This window comes from Schistocerca cancellata, chromosome 3 (genome assembly GCF_023864275.1).
Source record: "Schistocerca cancellata isolate TAMUIC-IGC-003103 chromosome 3, iqSchCanc2.1, whole genome shotgun sequence".
Taxonomy (NCBI): Eukaryota; Metazoa; Arthropoda; class Insecta; order Orthoptera; family Acrididae; genus Schistocerca; species Schistocerca cancellata.
This window is the reverse complement of record NC_064628.1, coordinates 37,697,391-37,723,195: the sequence shown is the minus strand read 5'-3', so window position 1 is coordinate 37,723,195 and position 25,805 is coordinate 37,697,391. Positions and strand designations below refer to the sequence as shown.

The following is a 25,805-nucleotide window of genomic DNA, read 5'->3' as shown; positions in this document are numbered from 1 at the left end:
GTGTCTCGAAACCCGTGTCTCGAAACGTCATCCAACGACGCTGCACAGCGTCGAAGTTTGAGTCGCCGGAGCCTGTCGCTGGGCCACCCATTCGGCTGCAGGCGTGACTTCGTCTGCTGACGGATCGTAGGCGGAGCGTCTCGCGGTGTGGTTCGTCACTCGGTGATCGCTACTGCTTGCCACGATGGCCAGTGGAGAAGCTGGAGCTGGCTGTTGCGTAGACCGGTCTTGTCCCCTTCGAGTGCGATGCCGTGCTATCTCGGTGGATGACGGTTTCGGACACGGGTTCCATCTGCAGGTTATTTTTCTCCTGTGTGCTGAAAAACATTGCAGATTTAAGAGGATTCCAGGAGAAAAATAAACTGCAGATGGAAACCTATCCACCGAGGCAACAGAGCATCGCACTCGTAGGGGACAGGGCCGACCTCGGCAGTAGCTGCCTTCTCCACTGGCGATCGTGGCAGGCAGTCGCGGCCACTGAACAACAAATACACTACTGGCCATTAAAACTGCTACACCTAGAAGAAATGCAGATGATAAAAGGCTGTTCATTTGACAAATATATTATACTAGAACTGACATGTCATTACATTTTCACGCAATTTGGGTGCATAGATCCTGAGAAATCAGTACCCAGAACAACCACCTCTGGCGTTAATAACGGCCTTGATACGCCCGGGCATTGGGTCAAACAGAGCTTGGATGGCATGTACAGGTACAGCTGCCCATGCAGCTTCAACATGATACATTTCATCAAGAGTAGTGACGAGCCATTTGCTCGGCCACCATTGACCAGACGTTTCCAGTTGGTAAGAGATCTGGAGAATGTGCTCGCCAGGGCAGCAGTCGAACATTTTCTGTATCCAGAAAGCCCGTACAGGATCTGCAACATGCGGTCGTGCATTATCCTGCTGAAATGTACGGTTTCGCAGGGATCGAATGAAGGGTAGAGCCACGGGTCGTAACACATCTGAAATGTAACGTCCACTGTTCAAAGCGCCGTCAATGCGGACAAGAGGTGACCGAGACGTGTAACCAATGGCACCCCATACCATCAAGTCGGGTGATGCGCCAGTATGGCGATGACGAATACACGCTTCCAGTGTGCGTTCACCGCGATTTCGCGAAATACGGATGAGACTATCATGATGCTGTAAACAGACCCTGGATTCATCCGAAAAAATGACGTTTTGCCATTCGTGCACCCAGGTTCGTCGTTGAGTACACCATGGCAGGCGCTCCTGTCTGTGATGCGGCGTCAAGGGTAACCGCAGCCATGGTCTCCGAGCTGATAGTCCACGCTATTCGTGCAGATGGTTGTTGTTCTTGCAAACGTCCCCATCTGTCGACTCAGGGACCGAGACGTGGCTGCGCGATCCGTTACAGCCGTGCTGATAAGATGCCTGTCATCTCGACTGCTAGTGATACGAGGCCGTTGGCATCCAGCAAGGCGTTCCGTATTACCCTCCTGAAGCCACCGATTCCATATTCTGCTAACAGTCGTTGGATCTCGACCAACGCGAGCAGCAATGTCGCGATACGATAAACCGCAAACGCGATGGGCTACAATCCGACCTTTATCGAAGTAGGAAACGTGATGATATGCATTTCTCCTCCTTACACGAGGCATCACAACAACGTTTCACCAGGCAACGCCGGTGAACTGCTGTTTGTGTATGAGAAATCGGTTGCAAACTTTCCTCGTGTCAAAACGTTGTAGGTGTCGCCACCGGCGCCAACCTTGTGTGAATGCTCTGAAAAGATTATCATTTGCATATCACAGCATCTTCTTCGTGTCGGTTAAATTTCGCCCTTTTAGCATGTCGTCTTCGTGGTGTAGCAATTTTAATGGCCAGTAGATTATGAATCGCGCAAAATACGAGGTCGACGAAATCCAATACGGCCTGACCCTGGTGCTTCAGTCAAAGTATATCTTTGAAAGGAGCACGGGGAGGATGCTAAGTTCACCGGACTTAGATACGATGTGACGTCGTTATGACGTATACACGCTACATCGAAAACGATAGAAAGCGTATATCGACTATTCGACTTTTGTGAACTTTCGAGAGGTTGTGACAGGGTAGCGCTGTGCCCTGCGCCATTCGTTTGGATGTGTTTTGCGTTCCTTGCGTTTAAATCGTGTATTGTACTGTGTTTGTGTCCTGTGCGTTGTTTTTCGTTTGCTAGTCTCTAATTATGTGTTCAGCATTCGAGAGACTAATGAGAGAAACGCTGAAAGAGTTCAGCATCGATGACGACGGGCAATTGCGTGGTTATTGTGAATCTCAAGCAGAAATTTATGTACTTCTGACCCAGCTGAAGTGCGTCGGTTATTCGTACTCGGTGAGAAGAAGCACTCAGCAGCCAAAATCTTTAGATGCGTCAAGACACTAACCTTTGGTTAAGATTATATTGAGAAATCCACTTCCCCTCGTATTTCATCTCCGGTCGACGATTTTTCTTCAACAATTCCTCATATTTTTCTTTTTAAGTTCGAAATTCAGTCATTCTACACACCAGTCATTACTGGACACTAAGGTACCTGTCTCTGCGGTCCGAGTGTAAAATTACTTGGAATTATGGTTGATAAAAGAGTATCTTGGGATGGACATATAAATTACTTAGCTAACAAACTTGCACGAGTTCTCTTTCAGCTATATAAATTAAGAAAAAAAAGTCAGCAAGAGTATGCTGCTACAATCTAATATGTACTGACAAGACCAATTGTATGAAATCATACTAAAATATTGATAGTAAATAAATATTATTTTCGGCGTAAGCGTTCAATACAACAATCACACAATCTAATCTGGTCGGGACATATGAAGACTTCACTTTTTTACGAAACGTGTTGTCCGTGGTGTTTTCAAGGCCACAGTCAGGAATATTTCTATTAATACCCAGCTCTTTTACTTTTATTTTGGCGAAATACATATACGCTGCCACACTGAGCTGTTATCAGAATCGCACGTGTCATAACAAACCACTAGCAGACGACAGTTTAGAATCTCGAACGTTCGTAAAAGTCGATAGGTGTGTTAATCGACTAAAGCGTATATACGTCATAATGACGTCACATCATATCCAAGTCCGGTGAACTTAGCATCCTCCCAGTGCCTCTCGCACGTATAAGCAAAGAAGCCACAACGAAGAGAGTGCTGGGGAGGTGAGCGGCGTGCCCGGGCAGCGCTGCGAGCCGCGGCGCCCCCGCCTGCACGAGGTCGGCTCCCGGCTCGGGTCGACGGCCGGCCTCCGATTGTATCCCGGCGCGGGGCGGCCGTCACGGCTGACGTGCTGCTTTTTGCCGGCCGCTGCCGGCGGCGTACGGAGGAGACAATTGGCGCGCCCCTGGCCCCCGGCTGCGGGATCACGACGGCGCGTCACGGGCCACGGCGCGGCGAGTTGGCGACCCCGCCGGGCACGCTCGCTTCCTGCTCCACTTGCAGAGTCCACTGCTGAGATTCCGTTTGTCCACGCTTTGGAGGGCTCCGTTTCAAGTCCCGAGCCCGCCTCTGGTAATATCGCAACAGGTTTCGCGGTTTTTCCGATCAGTTCAGGTGACCTATCCACACATAGGCCCCGATACGTTGTAATACTGTTTCACAGAGGAAGACTGCACTGTAGTTCCTTCTCTAGATTGGCGCACAGATGACAAAATGGTAGATATCTAAATAGACGACAGAGGGATAGAGAAACAATTAAAATCTCTCAAAAGAGGAAAGGTCGCTGGACCTGATGGGATACCAGTTCCATTTTACACAGAGTACGCGAATGAACTTGCCCCCTTCTTGCAGCGGTGTACCGTAGGTCTCTAGAATAGCGTAGCGTTCCAAAGGATTGTAAAAGGGCACAGGTCATCCCCGTTTTCAAGAAGGGACGTCGAACAGATGTGCAGAACTATAGACCTATATCTCTAACGTCGATCAGTTGTAGAATTTTGGAACACGTATTATGTTCGAGTATAATGACTTTTCTGGAGACTAGAAATCTACTCTGTAGGAATCAGTATGGGTTTCGAAAAAGACGATCGTGTGAAACCCAGCTCGCGCTATTCGTCCACGATACTCAGAGGGCCATAGACACGGGTTCACAGGTAGATGCCGTGTTTCTTGACTTCCGCAAGGCGTTCGATACAGTTCCCCACAGTCGTTTAATGAACAAAGTAAGAGCATATGGACTATCAGACCAATTGTGTGATTGGATTGAGGAGTTGCTAGATAACAGGACGCAGCCTGTCATTCTCAATGGAGAGAAGTCTTCCGAGACAAGAGTGATTTCAGGTGTGCCGCAGGGGAGTGTCATAGGACCGCTGCTATTCGCAATATATATAAATGACCTTGTAGATAACATCGGAAGTTCAGTGAGGCTATTTGTGGATGATGCTGTAATATATCGAGAGGTGTAACAATAGTAAATTGTACTGAAATGCAGGAGGATCTACAACGAATTGACGCATGGTGCAGGGAATGGCAATCGAATCTCAATGTAGACAAGTGTAATGTGCTACGAATACATAGAAAGAAAGATCCTTTATCATTTAGCTACAATACAGTAGGTCAGCAACTGGAAGCAGTTATTCCACAAATTATCTGGGTGTAGGCATTAGTAGTGATTTAAGATGGAAGGACCATATAAAATTACTCGTCGGTAAAGCAGATGCCAGACTGAGATTCATTGGAAGAATCCAAAGGAAATGCAGTCCGAAAACAAAGGAAGTAGGTTACAGTACACTTGTTCGCCCACTGCTTGAATACTGCTCACCAGTGTGGGATCCGTACCAGATAGGGTTGATAGAAGATATAGAGAAGATCCAACGGAGAGCAGCACGCTTCGTTACAGGGTCATTTAGTAATCGCGAAAGCGTTACGGAGATGATAGATAAACTGCAGTGGAAGACTCTACAGGAGAGACGCTCAGTAGCTCGGTACGGGCTTTTGTTAAAGTTTCGAGAACATACCTTCGCCGAAGAGTCAAGCAGTATATTGCTCCCTCCTACGTATATCTCGCGAAGAGACCATGAGGATAAAATCAGAGAGATTAGAGCCCACACAGAGGCGTACCGACAATCTATCTTTCCAGGAACAATACGAGACTGGAATAGAAGGGAGAACCGATAGAGGTACTCAAGGTATCCTGCGCCACACACCGCTTGCGGAGTATGGATGTAGATGTAGAACAATATCGCTACTACAATTAATAAAGTATTCAATGCAATTCCGCCATGTGGTCGTCCCCATCTGCTGAGGATATTTTCAAGGGAGATCGTAGCTTCTTTGAGTGTCCTATTCACACCCTGGCCCGCTCCCGACTGCGGCAGTATTCCGTTTACGCCCTCTCCCTCGCAGTTGCGTGACGTCACATGCTCTGAATAGTCGTTGTCGGGTGCCGCCGCCCACTGTCACCGTCGCCCCACGGTGGAAGACTGGTACACACCTTCTTCAGCGCCGGCATCCAGATGTCTTCGACTTTCACGCCCTCCTCTTTCCTATTTAAATTCCTGTGGTGCTTAATAATCTCTATGGCCTCTCTGTATATCTTTTCATGGTATCCGTTTGTGGCTGGCAGTAATCGAGTCCTATCAAAATGAATAGGGTGGTCTCTTGGCTGCAAAGCATGTTCCGCAACAGCTGATCTGTCAATCTTCTCCCTTCTACAATTCACCCTGTGCTTATTTAGTCGTTTTTTGACCGTTCTTTTTGTAGTACCCATGCACCCCTCTCCACAACTACACGGAATTCTATAATTTACTCCTTTTTCCAGCGGTCTGCGAACACCCTTGACCAGTTTTAGTTGATCCTGCATCTTCCGTGGGTTTGTAGATTACCACGATGTTCCGTTTTTTTCGATATTTTCAGTATTTACATGTACATCCACCGATTTCAGTTCCGTTCGGATACTTCCTTCGTGTGGCCGAGCGGTTCTAGGCGCTTCAATCTGGAACCGTGCAACCGCTACGATCGCAGGTTCGAATCCTGCCTCGGGCATGGATGTGTGTGATGTCCTTAGGTTAGTTAGGTTTAAGTAGTTCTAAGTTCTAGGGGACTGATGACCTCAGATGTTAAGTCCCAGAGTGTTCAGAGCCATTTTTAATCCCTTCCTAGAATGTATGTTGAGAGCAATGCAATATTGTAAAAAAAAAATCCCTCAGTTTCTCCTTAAATTTCAGCGCTCCAGTCTGATTCCATCGTTTCTGCTTTCCAAATGCTGATAATTCTCTTTAAAATAGAGTATCATCAAGTGTACAGGATATTAGAAGACACGCTCCTTGACCGCATGGGAGACGATTTATTAGTAAGCACTCTTCCAAATACAGTTTGTTCACTGCTCTGCTACTGACGCTCCAGTCTGGAGTGCTAAATGACGCAACGATTTATTTGGAGTTTTTTCCGGCCGCTTATACCTCGCCTAGATATGGCACTTTCTGCAGTCCGAGGAACGAGCTGGTGCGTGTCCGCTGAACAGAGCTTGCCTTTCCGGCACTGCTTCCCGTGGAGCGCCGGACAAATCCTTGCGTCGCACATGAATCGTGCTGTATTTTGGAATAGGATGTAATGCATATTGTATAAGTAAAAGGCTCTCGTTTTTTTATATGTAATTCACTTTCACATAAAAACAAGGAAACTTTTATCTGATCACTTTTTGCACTGTCGCCATTGACATCACTGATGTGCGAAATGATCATGGTGCATTATCCTGTTGAAAGAGCTCTTTTTAGCGTTCCAACATTAGCCTTGTTTCAGCCAACGCAGGTTCCAAACGATCCGACGATTAAGCACTATAGGGTCCAGTTATAGTTCTGCCTTTTTCCAAGTAATCTATGAAGATTATTCCTTGATAATTCCAAAAACGAACATGGCCGTCACCTTACCAGCTGACAAAATGGTCTTTGCATTCTTCGGTGCACGTTGTCCATCCTTCGTCCATCGTTTTGGCTGCCGTTTTGACTCTGGCGTATAAAGATGGATCTAGGTTCCATCAGTAGTCAAAAATCGGCCCAAAAAGTCTTGCTGATTGCGATTAAACATCGCCAGACTTTGTGTTGAACTGTTGTGCCGCATGCGCTTTTGCCAGATGAAAAAATGGCGAAAATTGGAAATTTGTGGTAAGTTCTGTGGAACCAAACTACTGAAGTCATCGGTCCCTAAGCTTACATACTACTGAAAGTAAGTTAAACTAACTTACGCTAAGGACAACACACACACACACACACACACACACACATGCCCGAGGGAGGATTCGAACCTCCGACATGGGTAGCCGCGCGAACCGTGGCAAGGCGCCTGACACCACGCGGCTACCCCGCGCGGCAACAATGGCGACACTCTCCTCAGATACAGCTTCTTCATAGCCAATTATTGGTGTAGGATATTGTCACTCGCTCAGTTGAGACGCCTTCAGCCTCAATAATACCACAAATTTTTATTCAGCGGTGTTGCATTACCATATCAGTCAATAAGTTTGCTTTGTGGTGATCTCAATTAGACGACCGGGGCATGCATCGTCTTCGGTGCTTGTCTGATCACGTTCAAGTTCATTAATCCAAAAATAAATGGTCTCCAGTGATTGTGCAGAGATCGCGTGAACTTCATCCAACTCTGTTTTGATTTATGCAGCAGTCTAACTCCTCAAATAAAACTAGGTTTTCTCCATTTTGTACCGTTGTCGACATACTGACCAATTTTGAAGACTGTCAACAAATTACTGTACGCTGTACATTGGTCAATTCTTTACACGGTCCTTGAAATAATCTAGCTTACCAACCGTGAAGACACAACAAGAATGTTCCATTCTTTCGTGGAAATAGCAGGCTTATCAGACCACCCTTCAGCCGGTCTGTGTATTGATTTTACTTTTGTTTTTGTACATACAAGTTTCGTTTTACTTCGAAATGGGAAATGAATAATCACAAACAAGAGTAACGGGGCAGAGCAGAAAAACGACAGATGCGAGGAAAATAGAGCCGTTAGCTTTCGGCTGTAAAGAACGTGCGGAACGGCGTTGTGTACTTTGGAGTGGGCAAACTGTCGGCCACGATCCGCGCAGCAAACAGTAGCGGCAATCCCTTCAGCGCCACCCCTGCCTGCCGCCTGCCAAAAGGAGGGGGCGGACACTCGCTGCGAGCTACAAAGCGACCGCCGCGGTACGTGTCTCGTCCGAGAGTGGGGGCCGTGCGGGGGCCGCATCCCCATTTGGAAAAAAAAAAAAACAGAAAAAGGACTGTTTCATCGGTGGTCTCCGTATTGCCTCTGAATATCTCCATCTCAGCTGGCTGTGTGCCAGGAGTAATGAAAGGTATTTCTTATGCCAGTCGACATTGCAAGGCAACTAACGAGGTCCAAACAATTATGGAAATGGAGATAATAATGACCTCTTTTTTGAGTTGGATGTCTTGTTAAAATAGGAGTTAATGACAAAGAGGCCCCCTCTACCCTACCTTAGCAAGACTGACAAATTTGCTTTTGACATGTCATCGTCTCATTACGTTATAAAATTCGGTCAACGTGTTTTTCTTCAGTCGGTGGCTTAAACGTACAGGGTTATTACAAATGATTGAAGCGATTTCACAGCTCTACAATAACTTTATTATTTGAGATATTTTCACAATGCTTTGCACACACATACATCTACATCTACATCTACATCTACATCCATACTCCGCAAGCCACCTGACGGTGTGTGGCGGAGGGTACCTTCAGTACCTCTATCGGTTCTCCCTTCTATTCCAGTCTCGTATTGTCCGTGGAAAGAAGGATTGTCGGTATGCCTCTGTGTGGGCTCTAATCTCTCTGATTTTATCCTCATGGTCTCTTCGCGAGATATACGTAGGAGGGAGCAATATACTGCTTGACTCTTCGGTGAAGGTATGTTCTCGAAACTTTGACAAAAGCCCGTACCGAGCTACTGAGCGTCTCTCCTGCAGAGTCTTCCACTGGAGTTTATCTATCATCTCCGTAACGCTTTCGCGATTACTAAATGATCCTGTAACGAAGCGCGCTGCTCTCCGTTGGATCTTCTCTATGTCTTGTATCAACCCTATCTGGTACGGATCCCACACTGCTGAGCAGTATTCAAGCAGTGGGCGAACAAGCGTACTGTAACCTACTTCTTTTGTTTTCGGGTTGCATTTCCTTAGGATTCTTCCAATGAATCTCAGTCTGGCATCTGCTTTACCGACAATCAACATTATATGATCATTCCATTTTAAATCACTCCTAATGCGTACTCCCAGATAATTTATGGTATTAACTGCTTCCAGTTGCTGACCTGCTATTTTGTAGCTAAATGATAAAGGATCTATCTTTCTGTGTATTCGCAGCACATTACACTTGTCTACATTGAGATTCAATTGCCATTCCCTGCACCATGCGTCAATTCGCTGCAGATCCTCCTGCATTTCAGTACAATTTTCCATTGTTACAACCTCTCGATACACCACAGCATCATCTGCAAAAAGCCTCAGTGAACTTCCGATGTCATCCACCAGGTCATTTATGTATATTGTGAATAGCAACGGTCCTATGACACTCCCCTGCGGCACACCTGAAATTACTCTTACTTCGGAAGACTTCTCTCCATTGAGAATAACATGCTGCGTCCTGTTATCTAGGAACTCCTCAATCCAATCACACAATTGGTCTGATAGTCCATATGCTCTTTCTTTGTTCATTAAACGACTGTGGGGAACTGTATCGAACGCCTTGCGGAAGTCAAGAAACACGGCATCTACCTGTGAACCCGTGTCTATGGCCCTCTGAGTATCGTGGACGAATAGCGCGAGCTGGGTTTCACATGACCGTCTTTTTCGAAACCCATGCTGATTCCTACAGAGTAGATTTCTAGTCTCCAGAAAAGTCATTATACTCGAACACAATACGTGTTCCAAAATTCTACAACTGATCGACGTTAGAGATATAGGTCTATAGTTCTGCACATCTGTTCGACGTCCCTTCTTGAAAACGGGGATGACCTGTGCCCTTTTCCAATCCTTTGGAACGCTACGCTCTTCTAGAGACCTACGGTACACCGCTGCAAGAAGGGGGGCAAGTTCCTTCGCGTACTCTGTGTAAAATTGAACTGGTATCACATCAGGTCCAGAGGCCTTTCCTCTTTTGAGCGATTTTAATTGTTTCTCTATCCCTCTGTCGTCTATTTCGATATCTACCATTTTGTCATCTGTGCGACAATCTAGAGAAGGAACTACAGTGCAATCTTCCTCTGTGAAACAACTTTGGAAAAAGACATTTAGTATTTCGGCCTTTAGTCTGTCATCCTCTGTTTCAGTACCATTTTGGTCACAGAGTGTCTGGACATTTTGTTTTGATCCACCTACCGCTTTGACATAAGACCAAAATTTCTTAGGATTTTCTGCCAAGTCAGTACATAGAACTTTACTTTCGAATTCATTGAACGCCTCTCGCATAGCTCTCTTCACACTACATTTCGCTTCGCGTAATTTTTGTTTGTCTGCAAGGCTTTGGCTATGTTTATGTTTGCTGTGAAGTTCCCTTTGCTTCCGCAGCAGTTTTCTAACTCGGTTGTTGAACCACGGTGGCTCTTTTCCATCTCTTACGATCTTGCTTGGCACATACTCATCTAACGCATATTGTACGATGGTTTTGAACTTTGTCCACTGATCCTCAATACTATCAGTACTTGAGACAAAACTTTTGTGTTGAGCCAACAGGTACTCTGAAATCTGCTTTTTGTCACTTTTTCTAAACAGAAAAATCTTCCTACCCTTTTTAATATTCCTATTTACGGCTGAAATCATCGATGGCGTAACCGCTTTATGATCACTGATTCCCTGTTCTGCGTTAACTTTTTCAAATAGTTCGGGTCTGTTTGTCACCAGAAGGTCTAATATGTTATCGCCACGAGTCGGTTCTCTGTTTAACTGCTCAAGGTAGTTTTCAGATAAAGCACTTAAAAAAATTTCACTGGATTCTTTGTCCCTGCCACCCGTTATGAACATCTGAGTCTCCCAGTCTATATCCGGCAAATTAAAATCTCCACCCAGAACTATAACATGGTGGGGAAATCTACTCGAAATATTTTCCAAATTATCCTTCAGGTGCTCAGCCACAACAGCTGCTGAGCCAGGGGGCCTATAGAGACATCCAATTACCATGTCTGAGCCTGCTTTAACCGCGACCTTCACCCAAATCATTTCACATTTCGGATCTCCGTCAATTTCCTTCGATACTATTGCACTTCTTACCGCTATAAACACGCCTCCCCCTTCACTGTTCAGCCTGTCTCTGCGGTATACATTCCAATCTGAGTTTAGGATTTCGTTACTGTTTACGTCTGGTTTCAGCCAACTTTCTGTCCCTAGTACTATATGGGCGTTGTGATCGTTTATTAATGAGAGCAGTTCTGGGACCTTTCTATAGACGCTCCTGCAGTTTACAAAAACTCAAAAAGTTTTTTTAGGCATTCACAAATGTTCGATATGTGCCCCTTTAGTGATTCGGCAGACATCAAGCCGATAATCAAGTTCCTCCCACACTCGGCGCAGCATGTCCCCATCAATGAGTTCGAAAGCATTGTTGATGCGAGCTCGCAGTTCTGGCACGTTTCTTGGTAGAGGAGGTTTAAACACTGAATCTTTCACATCACTATGTGTGAAACTTGCCCGGACACGTTCAACCGTTTCTTCGCTCACTGCAGGCCGACCCGTTGATTTCCCCTTACAGAGCCATCCAGAAGCTTTAAACTGCGCATACCATCGCCGAATGGAGTTAGCAGTTGGTGGATCTTTGTTGAACTTCGTCCTGAAGTGTCGTTGCACTGTTATGACTGACTGATGTGAGTGCATTTCAAGCACGACATACGCTTTCTCGGCTCCTGTCGCCATTTTGTCTCACTGCGCTCTCGAGCGCTCTGGCGGCAGAAACCTGAAGTGCGGCTTCAGCCGAACAAAACTTTATGAGTTTTTCTACGTATCTGTAGTGTGTCGTGACCATATGTCAATGAATGGAGCTACGGTGAATTTATGAAATCGCTTCAATCATTTGTAATAGCCCTGTATATGGACAAATTTCCAACTTCCGCCTCTCCTGTATTGCGAAGGTGCACGCCTGCTCAACCATTGCCAACTGGACTGTTGATTGAAACATGTGGTGAGCGGAAATAATGACTGCTGGCAGCCGCAATTTTATACGCTAGAGGAGGGTCGGGGGAGGGGTATGCCCAACTTATGCCGAGCGGTTCTACGCGCTTCAGTCCGGAACCACGCGGCTGCTACGGTCGCAGGTTCGAATCCTGCCTCGGGCATGGATGTGTGTGATGTCCTTAGGTTGGTTAGGTTTAAGTAGTTCTAAGTCCAGGGGACTGATGACCTCAGATGTTAAGTCCCATAGTGCATAGAGCCATTTGAACCATTTTGCAACCCGTTCCGCATTTCATCGTATGAGTTCTGTGATCCATTTCTTTCCTGGATGAACTACACTGTCTTCTGGGAAAATTACCTTCACATATTCGATTGGTTGATCATTTGACAGATCGATTGATTGATTTATTTATTTATCATTATCAGCAATGTCAGTTGACTGCAGGACAAAGGCCTCCTCAAGACTTTTCCTCGTATTGTGGTGTTAAGATATACTGCTTTGATGTTAATCCTACGCGCCGTGTATCCTCCTTCCATTAGGTCGTCATCTCAGTCTTTTCTTATTTCGTTTTATCTGGCAGATATCTGCCTTGCTCCATGTAGTGTTCATTCACCTGCTACAGATCCTTTCCATTTCCTTTTCGCTACAGCCGTAACTACAACTTGCAAATCCCATGGTGTGATATGCATTAGCAAATATTGAACGAAACTGTAGAACGGAGGAATACATATCAATTACCACTTCGTTTGGTACTCGTACATTTTGGAAATACTTTAGACTTGATTTCAACAGAATTTGTAATAATAGTCCTTGAGAAACAAAGCATCGCTTCTGACTATGTGAGTGTTACGATTAATAGCTAAGTGCTACAGCTTTTATGAGACTGGTTAGGATACCGAAAAATTTAGACTTAAAAGAGGAGTATGGTAAGGAAATTCCGCATCATTAAAACTATTCTCAGCAGACCCAGATGACGTTTCAAGAGCGTTTGAACAAGGAAAACGAAGAAGACTTAAGTATTTCTTTAATTTCTAATATAGGGATGTAATGGGAATAAGTGCAGATATTTCTGTTGGTGACTGAACAACAGTACAGAAGTTACGTCATTTGGAGACTAATAATAATTATAACTATTACAAATCGGTTACTTCCTTCAAGTATGTATGGCAAGGGCAAGCCTTTAATGTTTATTTTCCCCTGGGCAGCAGGGTGTTGAAGTGTGCGCGCAAAACATTTATCTACAGAGACAGGCGTAGTCCGCTTAGTGGTGAGTTAAGACCTTGCAGAAAGCATCAAGTCGTAAAGTCGTAAAGTTTGTGACGTGTTTGTGGGAAGACTGTTCGACACAGAGAAACAACCAACGCCGGCCGGAGTGGCCGTGCGGTTCTAGGCGCTACAGTCTGGAGCCGAGCGACCGCTACGGTCGCAGGTTCGAGTCCTGCCTCGGGCATGGCTGTGTGTGATGTCCTTAGGTTAGTTAGGTTTAATTAGTTCTAAGTTCTAGGCGACTGATGACCTCAGAAGTTAAGTCGCATAGTGCTCAGAGCCATTTGAACCATTTGAACCAAACAACCAACACCCTGTATAGCATTAGGACGCAAAACGTTTCATGCATCTTCATCTTATCTGAACGATCTTCATTTTGCGATTGTTTCCCTTTAGAGCAGCTAATCTTCAATACTGAATGAAAGAACGTAGTAGAACAAGCTTGAATAGTAGGCCAAAAATAAATGTACGACAAAAACCATACAATCGACATTTCGAAAAGAAATTAGGGCATATTAACAGCGAAGTTACAGAACCAGTTAATTAATTTTTGTATTTAGAGCACACGAAGACACTGGATGGACAGCAAAAGAAGTAAACGGAAAAGTATTACTGGGAAACTGAATGGAGTTTCGAGAATTGTGCTTCCGATGTGGCTCAAAGGAAGATTGACAAACCGCGAGTGTTGCGACTGACTGGCGATGAAATGAAACAATATCGAGCGCTTTCGTCGATTATGACATCCTAAAAGCCATGGATCAAGGCAGTCTGGTAGATGCTGTATTTCTCGGTTTTCGAAAAGCATTTTACTCAGTACCACTCCTACGCTTATTATCAAAAGCACGATTATGTGGGGCATCAGACGAAACATGGGACTGGATTGAGAGTTTCTTGGTAGAGAGGACCCCGCATTCTACGAAGGTGGTTTGAAAAGTTCTCGGAACGGAATAGAAAAAAGGTACTTATATCACAAGACTTTTTTTACCTTTCAATGTACTCTCCTTGTAGATTAATGCACTTGCTCCAACGATGTTCCAGTGCCTGGATCCCATCTCGAAAAAGTGTTTCCTCCAGGCCTGCAAAATCGTTGTCAACTCCCGCTATCAATTCTTCGTTTGAAGTGAATCTTCGTCCACCAAGAAAAATTTTCAGTTTTGGGAAGAGATGGAAATCTGACGGAGCCATATCAGGTCAGTAAGGCGGGTGTGGCAACAGTTGATACCTTAGTCCGTGTAATTTTGCCATGGCGACGCACATGTGTGTGGGCGAGCATTGTCTTGATGGAAGATGACTTTCTTCCTTGCTAAACCTGGCCTTTTTTCCTTTTGTTGCAATTTGTCCAGGAGATTAGCATTCTATTCTCCAGTAATTATTTGCCCATTGGGGAGATAATCTACAAACAGAATCCCATTCGCATCCCAGAACACTGATGCCATGACCTTTCCCGCCGAAGAAATTGTCTTTGCTTTCTATGCTGGCGGAGAATAAGCGTGTTTCCACTGTTTTGACTGTTGTTTTGTCTCTGGAGTGTACTAGTGCAGCCAAGTTTCATCTGTGGTCACAAACCGGCGCAAAACATATACTTCTTTTCTCCTAAAATGGGTCAAACTTTGTTCCGATATGCCCATTCTCATGCGTTTTTGATTCAGCGTCAAGAGTCGCGGCACCCATCTTGCAGTTAGTTTCTTCATTTCTAATTCTTCCGTTAAAATGTCATGTACCCTTTCAGATGATAACTGGCAAGCGTGAGCAATTTCACCAAATTCAATCGACGATCCTCCGTGCCCATTTTTTGCACTTTTGCAATGATTTCTGGAGTAGTGACACATCTTGGCCGACCACTACGCTGGTCATCTAAGCTCTCCCGACCAAATTTAAATTCATTTGTCCACTTGGCAACAGTTGAATATGAGTGAAAAGAGTTCCCCAGTGTATTCTGGAAATCAGCATGAATGTCCTTTGCTTTCATACCTTTCTTTACGGAGCACTTAACCACTACTCGAATCTCAATTTTTTCCATCGTCGCGAATCACTACGCGGGAACAACAACAGAGGCACGTCGCCGCCACAGCTCTCTTCCAAGAGCACTGACGTGGCACGTGTTTACAGGCAACAGTCCAATGAATATCACGTGAACAACTCGTTGCGTTAGCGCTGACCTCTCGTGGTGATTCCGAGAACTGTTCAAACCACCCTTGTATCTTGGATGGAGAGTCATCGACAAATTTAGAAGTAACTTAGGTTGTACCCCCAGGGAAGTGTATGAGGGCCCTTGCTATTCAAGTTGCATATTAATGATCTCGCGGACAATATTAATAGCAACCTCTGACTTTTCCCAGATGATACAGTCATATACAACGAAGCTGTACAAAAATTTAGTCAGGAATTGATAAGATTTCAAAGTGGTGCTGTGATTGGCACGTTGCTTTAAATTTTCAAAAGTGCAGTACTGGGTACCTCACATAGTATCATGTGAATATAATGTTAGTGAGTCACAATTGCATTTATGTGCCCAAATCATTCTCTAGAATTGTCCAGAATGTTCTTACATCGTTGTTTGGGAACATGAGGTTGCGAGGTGCCGGGGCAAGCAGTGTATTTAACACTAAATTCTTCTAGAATCTCCATACGTAAATGATGCTCTAAGCCCCCCCTATTCTAACAACGACTCTTGCTGTTGCACATGGATTAAAAAATATACGCGAACTGACTGTAATCAACCCTGCAAGTGGAGTAGACAAGAGTTTGGCACCTGCAATAATTTAATTTGATAAATAAGTTAAATAAAGGAAGGTTTCATTAACGTAGTGAGAAATGATGGGTTGCTCTACCGATTAACAGAATGAAAGTTCTGTCCAAAATAACAATATGGTTTATTAAGACTAAACACAAAATAATAAACAAAAACACATGAAACACTTATAATACATCAAATTGGCTCAAATTGGATACTCCAACAAACGCTACGAAGGTGAAGTTGTCCCTAAACTAGATTGTGAGGTTTAAGACGAAGTGGTATGTGGAGCCAATTCCTTGCCACTCAAATCTTAAGAGAGACACACAGCTAACCCAACATTAATTGCTGCTACTCAAGACAGAACAAAGTTAGAAAAAGACGAACAGGCGCGCTCTGCTGAGCTCTGATTATCACCTAGGAAAATCCCTATCTGCCGGTGCTGTGGACATACATTACCAAATTGTCTTCTTAACTGCCAGAACACGATCTGGCGTACCGGAGGCGATGGCTGGTTGTTTCGACGTCCTCGACCGAAAGGCGAGAGCCGACTACACCACAAGAGCACCCGTACAAACCGAACACAGAACATTCCCGCCCCCACGACAGGGGCCGTGGTTAACCATTCCAATCAGCAACTCGAAAACCGGCGGAAAATTTCACTCTATTGCCGGAACACTACCATTCCACCAATGGAGATTCTTGGCGCCAATTTCTTCGCTGATTTTGCTACGTCACGGAGCTATGCCCTGAGCAAGCCAATCACAGTTACTATTTTGCAGAAAGCGCGGGAATTTTCCCGCCACAACTGCCTGGGTACACAAGTCATTCCCACACCTCGCTGGTAGCCCGCCAGAAAGTGTTTTCGCCAAGTTTCTGCGAAGTAATGGAACCTCTAACCCAGCCACTACTTCAGGCCCATGCGGGCGTGTCCCTTGACAATGTCGGCGTCTGGAAAGCATTCACTCGACTCCCTCACAGCCGTCGGCTTACCCTTTCAAAATCAGCAGCTTCCGCCTGTCACCGGACCACCCGGGTGACGAGAGACGCTGCGTGGGAGGTCCGCGTGTGAAGGAATAGCGACTTTTCACTGCATGCAATTAGAGAGGAAAATCGTAAGATAGAAATATGAGAGGGGGCTCATGCCACCTCTCAAGGTCCGTGAACGGCTGCAAATGCTCTCCAAGTAATTGAACATTTCCAGTCAATGATCGATTCAGTTGAATGAGAGGACCCAGTCCATTCCGTGTAAACACAGCCAACACCATTATGGAGCCGCCAGCTTGCACAATGCCTTGTCGGCAGGACCGTGGCTTCGTGAGGTTTGCTCCACACTCGAACGCTGCGTCAGCTCATTAACCCATTAATGCCAAATTTCCCTGCACTGTCCTAACGGAAGCGTTCATCGTACGTCCCACGTTGATTTGTTCTGTTAGTTTAACGCAGTGTTGCTTGTCTGCTAGCACTGACACGTCTACGGAGACGCCGCTGCTCTCGGTCGTCAAGTGAAGGCCATCGGGCACTGCATTATCCATGATGAGAAGCAACGCCTGAAAGCTGGTATTCTCGGCACACTCTCGACACTCCGGATTTCATGTTGTTCAACTCCTTATTTCTGAAATGGAGTGTCCAACTACCATTCCGCGTTCGGACTGTGTTAATCCCGTCGTGCGGCCATAATCACGTCGGAAACGTTGCCACATGAATCACCTGAGTACAAATTACAGCTCCTCCAAAGAGTTGCTCTTTTATAACTTGTGTACGCGACACTACCGCCATCTGTATATGTGCATATTGCAATCCCATGACTTTTACCTCAGTGTACTACAACCGCGTACATATCGCCCCGGTGGGGATCGTGAGGATAAGATTAGATTAATAACCGCACACACAGAGGCATTTAAACAACCGTTTTTTCAGCACTCCATACGTGACTAGAACAGGGAAAAACCCTTATAACTGGTACGGTGGGACGTAGCCTCTGCCGTGCCCTTCTCGGTGGTTCGCACAGTATTGCTTTACATATACACTACTGGCCATTAAAATTGCTACACCACGGAGATGACGTGCTACAGACGCGAAATTTAACCGACACGAAGAAGATGCTGTGATATGCAAATGATTAGCTTTTCAGAGCATTCACACAAGGTTGGCGCCGGTGGCGACACCTACAACGTGCTGACATGAGGAAAGTTTCCAACCGATTTCTCATACACAAACAGCAGTTGACCGGCGTTGCCTGGTGAAACGTTGTTCTGATGCCTCGTGTAAGGAGGAGAAATGCCTACCATCACGTGTCCGACTTTCATAAAAGTCGGATTGTAGCCCATTGGGATTGCGGTTTATCGTATCGCGACATTGCTGCTCGCGTTGGTCGAGATCCAATGACTGTCTGCAGAATATGGTATCAGTGGGTTCAAGAGGGTAATACGGAACGCCGTGCTGGATCGCAACGGCCTCGTATCACTAGCAGTCGAGATGACAGGCATCTTATCCGCATGGCTGTAACGGATCGTGCAGCCACGTCTCGATCCCTGAGTCAACAAATGGGGACGTTTGCGAGACAACAACCACCTGCACGAACAGTTGGAGGACGTTTGCAGCAGCATGGACTATCAGCTCGGAGACCATGGCTGCGGTTACCCTTGACGCTTCATCACAGACAGGAGCGCCTGCGATGGTGCAGTCAGCGACGAACCTGGGTGCACGAATGGCAAAACGTCATTTTTTCGGATTAATCCAGGTTCTGTTTACAGCATCCTGATGGTCGCAGCTGTGTTTGGCGACATTGCGGTGAACGCACATTGGAAGCGTGTATTCGTCATCGGCATATTGGCGTATCACTCGGCGTGATGGTATGGGGTGCCACTGATTACACGTCTCTGTCACCTCTTGTTCGCATTGACGGCAAATTTGAACAGTGGAGGTTACATTTCAGATGTGTTAAGTTCAAAATGGTTCAAATGGCTCTGAGCACTATGGGACTCAACATCTTAGGTCATAAGTCCTCTAGAACTTAGAACTACTTAAACCTAACTAAGCTAAGGACATCACACACAACCACGCCCGAGGCAGGATTCGAACCTGCGACCGTAGCAGTCCCGCGTCAGATGTGTTAAGACCCGTGGCTCTACCCTTCATTCGATCCCAACGAAACCCTACATTTCAGCAAGATAATACACCACCGCATGTTGCAGATCCTGTACGGGCCTTTCTGGATACAGAAAATGTTCGACTGCTGCCCTGGCCAGCACATTCTCCCAACTGAAAACGTCTGGTCAGTGGTGGCCGAGCAACTGGCTCGTCACAATACGCCAGTCACTACTCTTGATGAGGTGTGGTATCGTGTTGAAGCTGCATGGGCAGCTGTACCTGTACACGCCATCCAAGCTCTGTTTGACTCAATGCCCAGGCGTATCAAGGCCGTTATTACGGCCAGAGGTGGTTGTTCTGGGTACTGATTTCTCAAGATCTATGCACCCAAATTGCGTGAAAATGTGATCACATGTCAGTTCTAGTATAATATATTTGTCCAATGAATACCCGTTTATCATCTGCATTTCTTCTTGGAGTAGCAATTTTACTGGCCAGTAGTGCAGATTACGTTGCACGTGGTCCGTCAGAAGAACGACTAGGTTGTTGGCGAGTGCAGCGAGAGGTTGGGCGCGCGGTGGGGCCCGGCCTGCGATGACTGCCCCCGGCCAGAGCTGCTCACCGCCTAATGAACATGCATTATTCATGGCGCGGGGCCGTGCCGTACTGCGCCGTGCCGAACGCCGAGCGCGGCCACAGGTAGGGGCTGGCGAGAGCAGCGGCCGGGTAGCCGCGTCCCTCTCCCTCTCTGTGTGACGTGCACGTTGGCGCGCACAGTTACTCACTCCGCTAGTGAGCCAGGCTGGTCCCTAGTTAAGCTGCTCGATACGCTAGATTAATTCCTGACGCTGGCATCACTAGTACTAGCAGGAACGGTTATCCTAGGCATACATTTCATATCTCACTACATTTACGAATATTAATTACAGGTGTTATAAACAAAGATTTGGCAGCTTGTGGTCAAGCGGTGAGCGTCTTTCTCTCAAGATCGCGGAGACCCGGGTTTGATTCCCGACCTGGTCTGAGATTTTCTTCGCTCAGGGAATGGGTGTTTGTGTTGACCTCATCATTTCGTCTAAGAGAAGTATAAACAGTCATTATCAGAGGAAAAATTCTCCTGCCGGAGCACAAAAACGTATAAATACAAAGTATCGTTGTAGTACTGCAGTGGCGAGCACCAACCAATACTAAGTTAAACTAAAGTAGTAAGTTACTAGGAGAGAAGGAAATCAGCGACTCCAAGTCGAGAGTACTGAACTAAAGGAGTGAACTGTAAGGAGTGAATTTACTCCCGAAGTAAATTTATTTACTCCGTAGCTTATTGAGAGCACTGTCAGGGATTGCAGTACTACGTTAGTAATTTAAGGAGGAAATAAGGTCAAAATTTACTCCTAAGCGGTAGTAGGAGTAAAGTTAGAGAGTAAGATGTGTTCTATGTTTTCTGAGTGTTAAATACAAACTTTTATGGATTACTTGGACTAAAAAGAATACACGGAAATGGAGGAAGAATTGGTGTGCTGGAGCCGTTACTACTGCCTAATTCTGACAGAAAGCGTGCTTTGTCTCCTAGGCTGCAACTTCTTTGTGGACTGCCAATCTTTCGCACTGCTGCTTTTCACATTGTAGGAGGGGATCTCATCAACATCCATCCTACTATATACTGTATAGTCACAATATATGGTCTGTATGAGATACTGGAATCCACCAGTTTCGGTAGAGTTCCCTTTGGTTCCTCTATACAGTTTCTTGGTTCTGTGGCATGGACACAAACAATGGTAATAAGGCAGTTAAAATGTTTATCACACTGTTTAAAGCTCTTTCAGCAGTAGTACGATAGATGTTGATGAGATCCTCTCCTACAATGTGAATAGGAGCAGTGCGAAAGATTGGCAGTCCACAAAGAAGTTGCAGCCTAGGAGACAAAGCACGCTTCCTGTCAGAATTAGGCAGTAGTAACGGCTCCAGCACACGAAGCAGCGACTCGACAGGTTCCACACGAAACCACACCGCTCTTTGAAATCACTGTAGCTGTACATCGCAAATGGGTCCTCTTCTCTCCATTAAAGCCCTCGTTCTTGGGATGTCTAGTTCTTCCTCCATTTCCTTATATTGCTTGTAGTCCAAGTAATCCGTAAAATTTTGTAGTTAAGACTCAGAAATCATATATATATGTGTACTTCTGCTTGTGCTCCATATATATATTGCCCTTCTGGAGCACAAGCAGAAGTACACATAAATCTCAAGAATTTATTTTCTATCAATACACATATCATCTCTGATGCCAATATGAAGATTTTGAACGTGGTAAGCCTTTGGCCGGGTTCGACGTAATGTCCGCTTTTGGGACAATGTTACAGTTGCTGCACAATTTTTAAATGGGCAATATGAGGAGTTCCTTGTTATAGATAGTGGGTAAGCTCGATCAAAACATTTTAGTGACTCCTGTGTTTCGATCCTACACAGAAGCCGAAGGGCGCTACAACAGAGCCCATATTTCTTAATAATTAAAATGTCCTTAGCTACGTCCATGTTTTTGGACAGCATGGCTGTGGAGATGAAGCAGCGATTGGTATGATTAATCAATTATTCAAAAACACTCTTAATCGCATTTATTATTATTATTATACCACCAACCGGTTTCAACCCGACGTAGGGGTCATCTTCTGGGCGTTTACACCATTGGTCGACTGCTGGTGCTGTCACTCCTGTCTACATAACGGCAGGAAACTATTTGATAGTTTTTGATTGAAAGTTCGATAAACGCACATCTATGTTCAAAGGTATAGTAATTAGCGACAGTAGACACAGTATCAGATGTTTCATTTAACACATGTGAATTAATTGTAGAATTATTAGTGTAGAAATGATGCTCCATTTACATTCACATTTCCAGGTCATTTTCATTCCATTTTAACTGCACAAAATATCTCAAAGTGTTGTAAGAAGTGCGTTATGTGGTGCGGAGCTACTTGAGATACAATTGGCCAAAGCTAGGTGAAGTCGGCGGGCATTGTGGTGGGAGATATGCTCTTGGGATCTGCTGGAAAATGCAAGGAAATTGTGTTACGGCCATCGTTTTACTGATGTAAGAGTGGATGTTTGGTTACGACTATCGGAGATGGGTGTATTTCGCGATAGCGAGTGCAGTCAGATGAGAGTTCCTGTGTAGAGAATTGTGAAAGTGACTTCAGGTGACGGAGTATGGGACCGTGTTTCGTTATACGTGGGATACACTTTGCGCATCAGAGTGTGGGGTTAAGGACCACCAGTCTGTACGAAGCTAAATCCTGCTCAGTAAATCAGTTACGTAAAATGTAAATCTAAAGTGTAGCATGTGTGTGAGTTCCCTGATTTTTATGTTCAGTAGGCTTTTGATTGCTTTAAGTTTGTGCCCTCAAACCTCTGACCGCAGAGTCATCAGTGCAGTCGATTGACTGGGCGCTTCCATAGCAAGGAGTAAAGCAAACTGTGCACGGCGCGGCCTTGAAACATCTACGACCTAAGTTGTAATGAACTGAGTCGTACATTATCCCAAGGAAGTTCAGTCGCAAGTGATTCCGTAAAGAAATCACGAACACTGTCTTACGTCACTGTCACGCAACCGTTGCTCAGAACGTGACGCTTTCCTGTGCGTGGGACCTCCCGGTGTAGCAGAATGAGATCGCGCTGGCGGCCCGGCCTACATGCCATCGCTCCCCCCGTGGTGTGACGCAGGGCAGGCGTCGCTATTGATTGGCTGCACCGCCAGCAGCAGGCGTGGCGGCGGCAGCATCTGCAGACGTTGTCTCCCTACTAGAACACCTCACTGCCGTAAAGCCGTCGGCACACGGACCGTTCTGTCGAACGTTAACGTTGGGCGTGCCAAGTTCAACTTGCTGCTGAACGCTCAGGAACGATGCGACTTGTGCATACGGTACGTGGGCCCCAACGTGGTATACGCGATCGCAACGCGCTCCAGCGGCAGTTGAGGGATGTTTCTAGTTCGTAAATCACACTGTTTACTCAACGGACGCGCGTAAAATTCCCACGTTAGCTCTATTAAAGCGCACATTTCCTCCATCGCCCACGAAAAGGAAATTACCATGTCCAATCAATAAGGACACAGACTTATAAAAGTTCCATTACAAACAGTGCGGTACAAATTCGGAATACTTTTCCGCATAAGATAAACATTATTTCATCATTGCCACATTTTAGTAAAACCCCAAGGTCAGCCTTACTTGATCACTACCCAGTAGCAGAATCTTTGCGACATGTGAATTACGAAGCGTAAAAGAAAAAGGAACAAAGCTGTCGTGTAGATTAAGCCAATCGAACAAAATCACCCCTCAAAAAAGGTGAATTTATATTTACATAACATCAAATTATAGCATTTACTTATATTAAACTAATAATAGAGTATCAGAACCTAATAGAAACACGAATGTTACGAAAAAAAATTTGGAAGTGCTATGACGCGAACCACCGCCCCAATTGAAACTCATTATTGTTCAAAGACGCTACTCATTACGCTTTTTTTTGTCCCATTTGGTTCGTTATAGTTCGTTGCAATTGTTCGTGGCGGACGTCCCCTGACGCCCGTTGAAGTTCGTTATTGATTCATTCACTCAGTTTTTTTTTTATTGCAGAGGGCAGCTAACCCTCTGACCGAACGCGCTGAGCTACCGTGCCGGCATCTTTTTTGTTCGTTTTTTTTTTTTTTTGTTCGTTGCATCTGCTCGGGGCGGACGTCGTAAGACATCCATTTATGTTCGTTGTTGATCGATTAACTCAGTTTTTTTTATTACAGAGGGCACGTAACCCTCTGACCGAACACGCTGAGCTACCGTGCCGGCGAAGTGCTATGACGCGAACCACCGCCCCAATTGAAACTCATTATTGTTCAAAGACGCTACTCATTACGCTAATCCTACCACACAATCCTAGTATGTAATTATATTGTATTACCCATGCTATAAACGTTAATCGTACATTATTATGTTACTGTAAATAAGATATACACAACTGCAACCAGTCACTTTTTTCAATAATAATGCTTTATTACATTAACCTGTTTTCGAACCCTTTCAGGTTCATCTTCAGATGATTTCGGGAGGATCCGTGAAGTTACATCATTACTGGTAGTAGCATAATGCTGGGTGCTGGTTTCCGACAGTGTAGGCGGCTTTTATCGTATCTGTCTGCCTCCATTTTGATGTCCAGAACACTTTTACACGAACTATATTAGTTCACACTTTAACAGTGACACTTTACCAGCTACTAATATAGTTCGTGTGAAAATGTGCTGGACATCAAAATGGAGGCAGACAGATACGAAAAAAGCCGCCTACACTGTCGGAAACCAGCACCCAGCATTATGCTACTACCAGTAATGATGTAACTTCCCGGATCCTCCCGAAATCATCTGAAGATGAACCTGAAAGGGTTCGAAAACCGGTTAATGTAATAAAGCATTATTATTGAAAAAAATGACTGGTTGCAGTTGTGTATATCTTATTTACATTAATATACAGTCACGGTTCTAAAATATCCGTAATGGATAAACGTAATCTATTATGTTACTAATTGAAATTTAATTATAACAAATTGTACCAAGGGTAATACGTTTTGGGTGGATCTTCAGTGTGTCGCTTTCTTCAAATAGCCTTTTCTCATAATACGCAAGTTACAATAATTCTTTTGTAACGAATATGATGTTTCTCATTATTTTATTGGAACAAATCACACAACTAACAACGGATTTTCCAGTGATTCTCAATTTGCTGGTGCTCAGAAACGGCAAATATACATACAGGCTTGAAATGAATGCCAATATGGCGCCTCACAACTCTGTACTGAAGGGTGACGGCGTGCGTGTGACGTAGTTGGCGTTGTGCCATCTCATTGGTTAACGCCCAGACGCACGCTCAGAATATCTGACATGCCAGATATTGCTCTGCACGTTCGGAAAGACTCCCGAACGTGCTGTTCCACGCTATGACATCAGAAACTCGGCACGCTCAACGTTCAGCATTCGGATGCACGGTCCGTGTGCCGACGGCTTAGCGAACGACCCGCACGCCAGGAGGAAATACACTCCTGGAAATGGAAAAAAGAACACATTGACACCGGTGTGTCAGACCCACCATACTTGCTCCGGACACTGCGAGAGGGCTGTACAAGCAATGATCACACGCACGGCACAGCGGACACACCAGGAACCGCGGTGTTGGCCGTCGAATGGCGCTAGCTGCGCAGCATTTGTGCACCGCCGCCGTCAGTGTCAGCCAATTTGCCGTGGCGTACGGAGCTCCATCGCAGTCTTTAACACTGGTAGCATGCCGCGACAGCTTGGACGTGAACCGTATGTGCAGTTGACGGACTTTGAGCGAGGGCGTATAGTGGGCATGCGGGAGGCCGCGTGGACGTACCGCCAAATTGCTCAACACGTGGGGCGTGAGGTCTCCACAGTACATCGATGTTGTCGCCAGTGGTCGGCGGAAGGTGCACGTGCCCGTCGACCTGGGACCGGACCGCAGCGACGCACGGATGCACGCCAAGACCGTAGGATCCTACGCAGTGCCGTAGGGGACCGCACCGCCACTTCCCAGCAAATTTGG

General features: G+C 45.6%; 2 protein-coding genes across 2 annotated transcripts in view; both read left to right on the top strand.

Moving 5' to 3' along the window:
• Positions 1–25,805, top strand: part of LOC126176067 (SH3 and multiple ankyrin repeat domains protein 3) — a 254,511-nt gene that overhangs the window by 41,610 nt on the left and 187,096 nt on the right. The window contains exon 3 of the mRNA XM_049923201.1: positions 3,134–3,465. Within this exon, the coding sequence (XP_049779158.1) occupies positions 3,134–3,465 (332 nt within the window). The remainder of the gene's footprint in view (positions 1–3,133; positions 3,466–25,805) is intronic.
• LOC126176068 (uncharacterized) overlaps positions 1–25,805 on the top strand; it is a 951,488-nt gene that overhangs the window by 870,121 nt on the left and 55,562 nt on the right. The window lies entirely within an intron of this gene.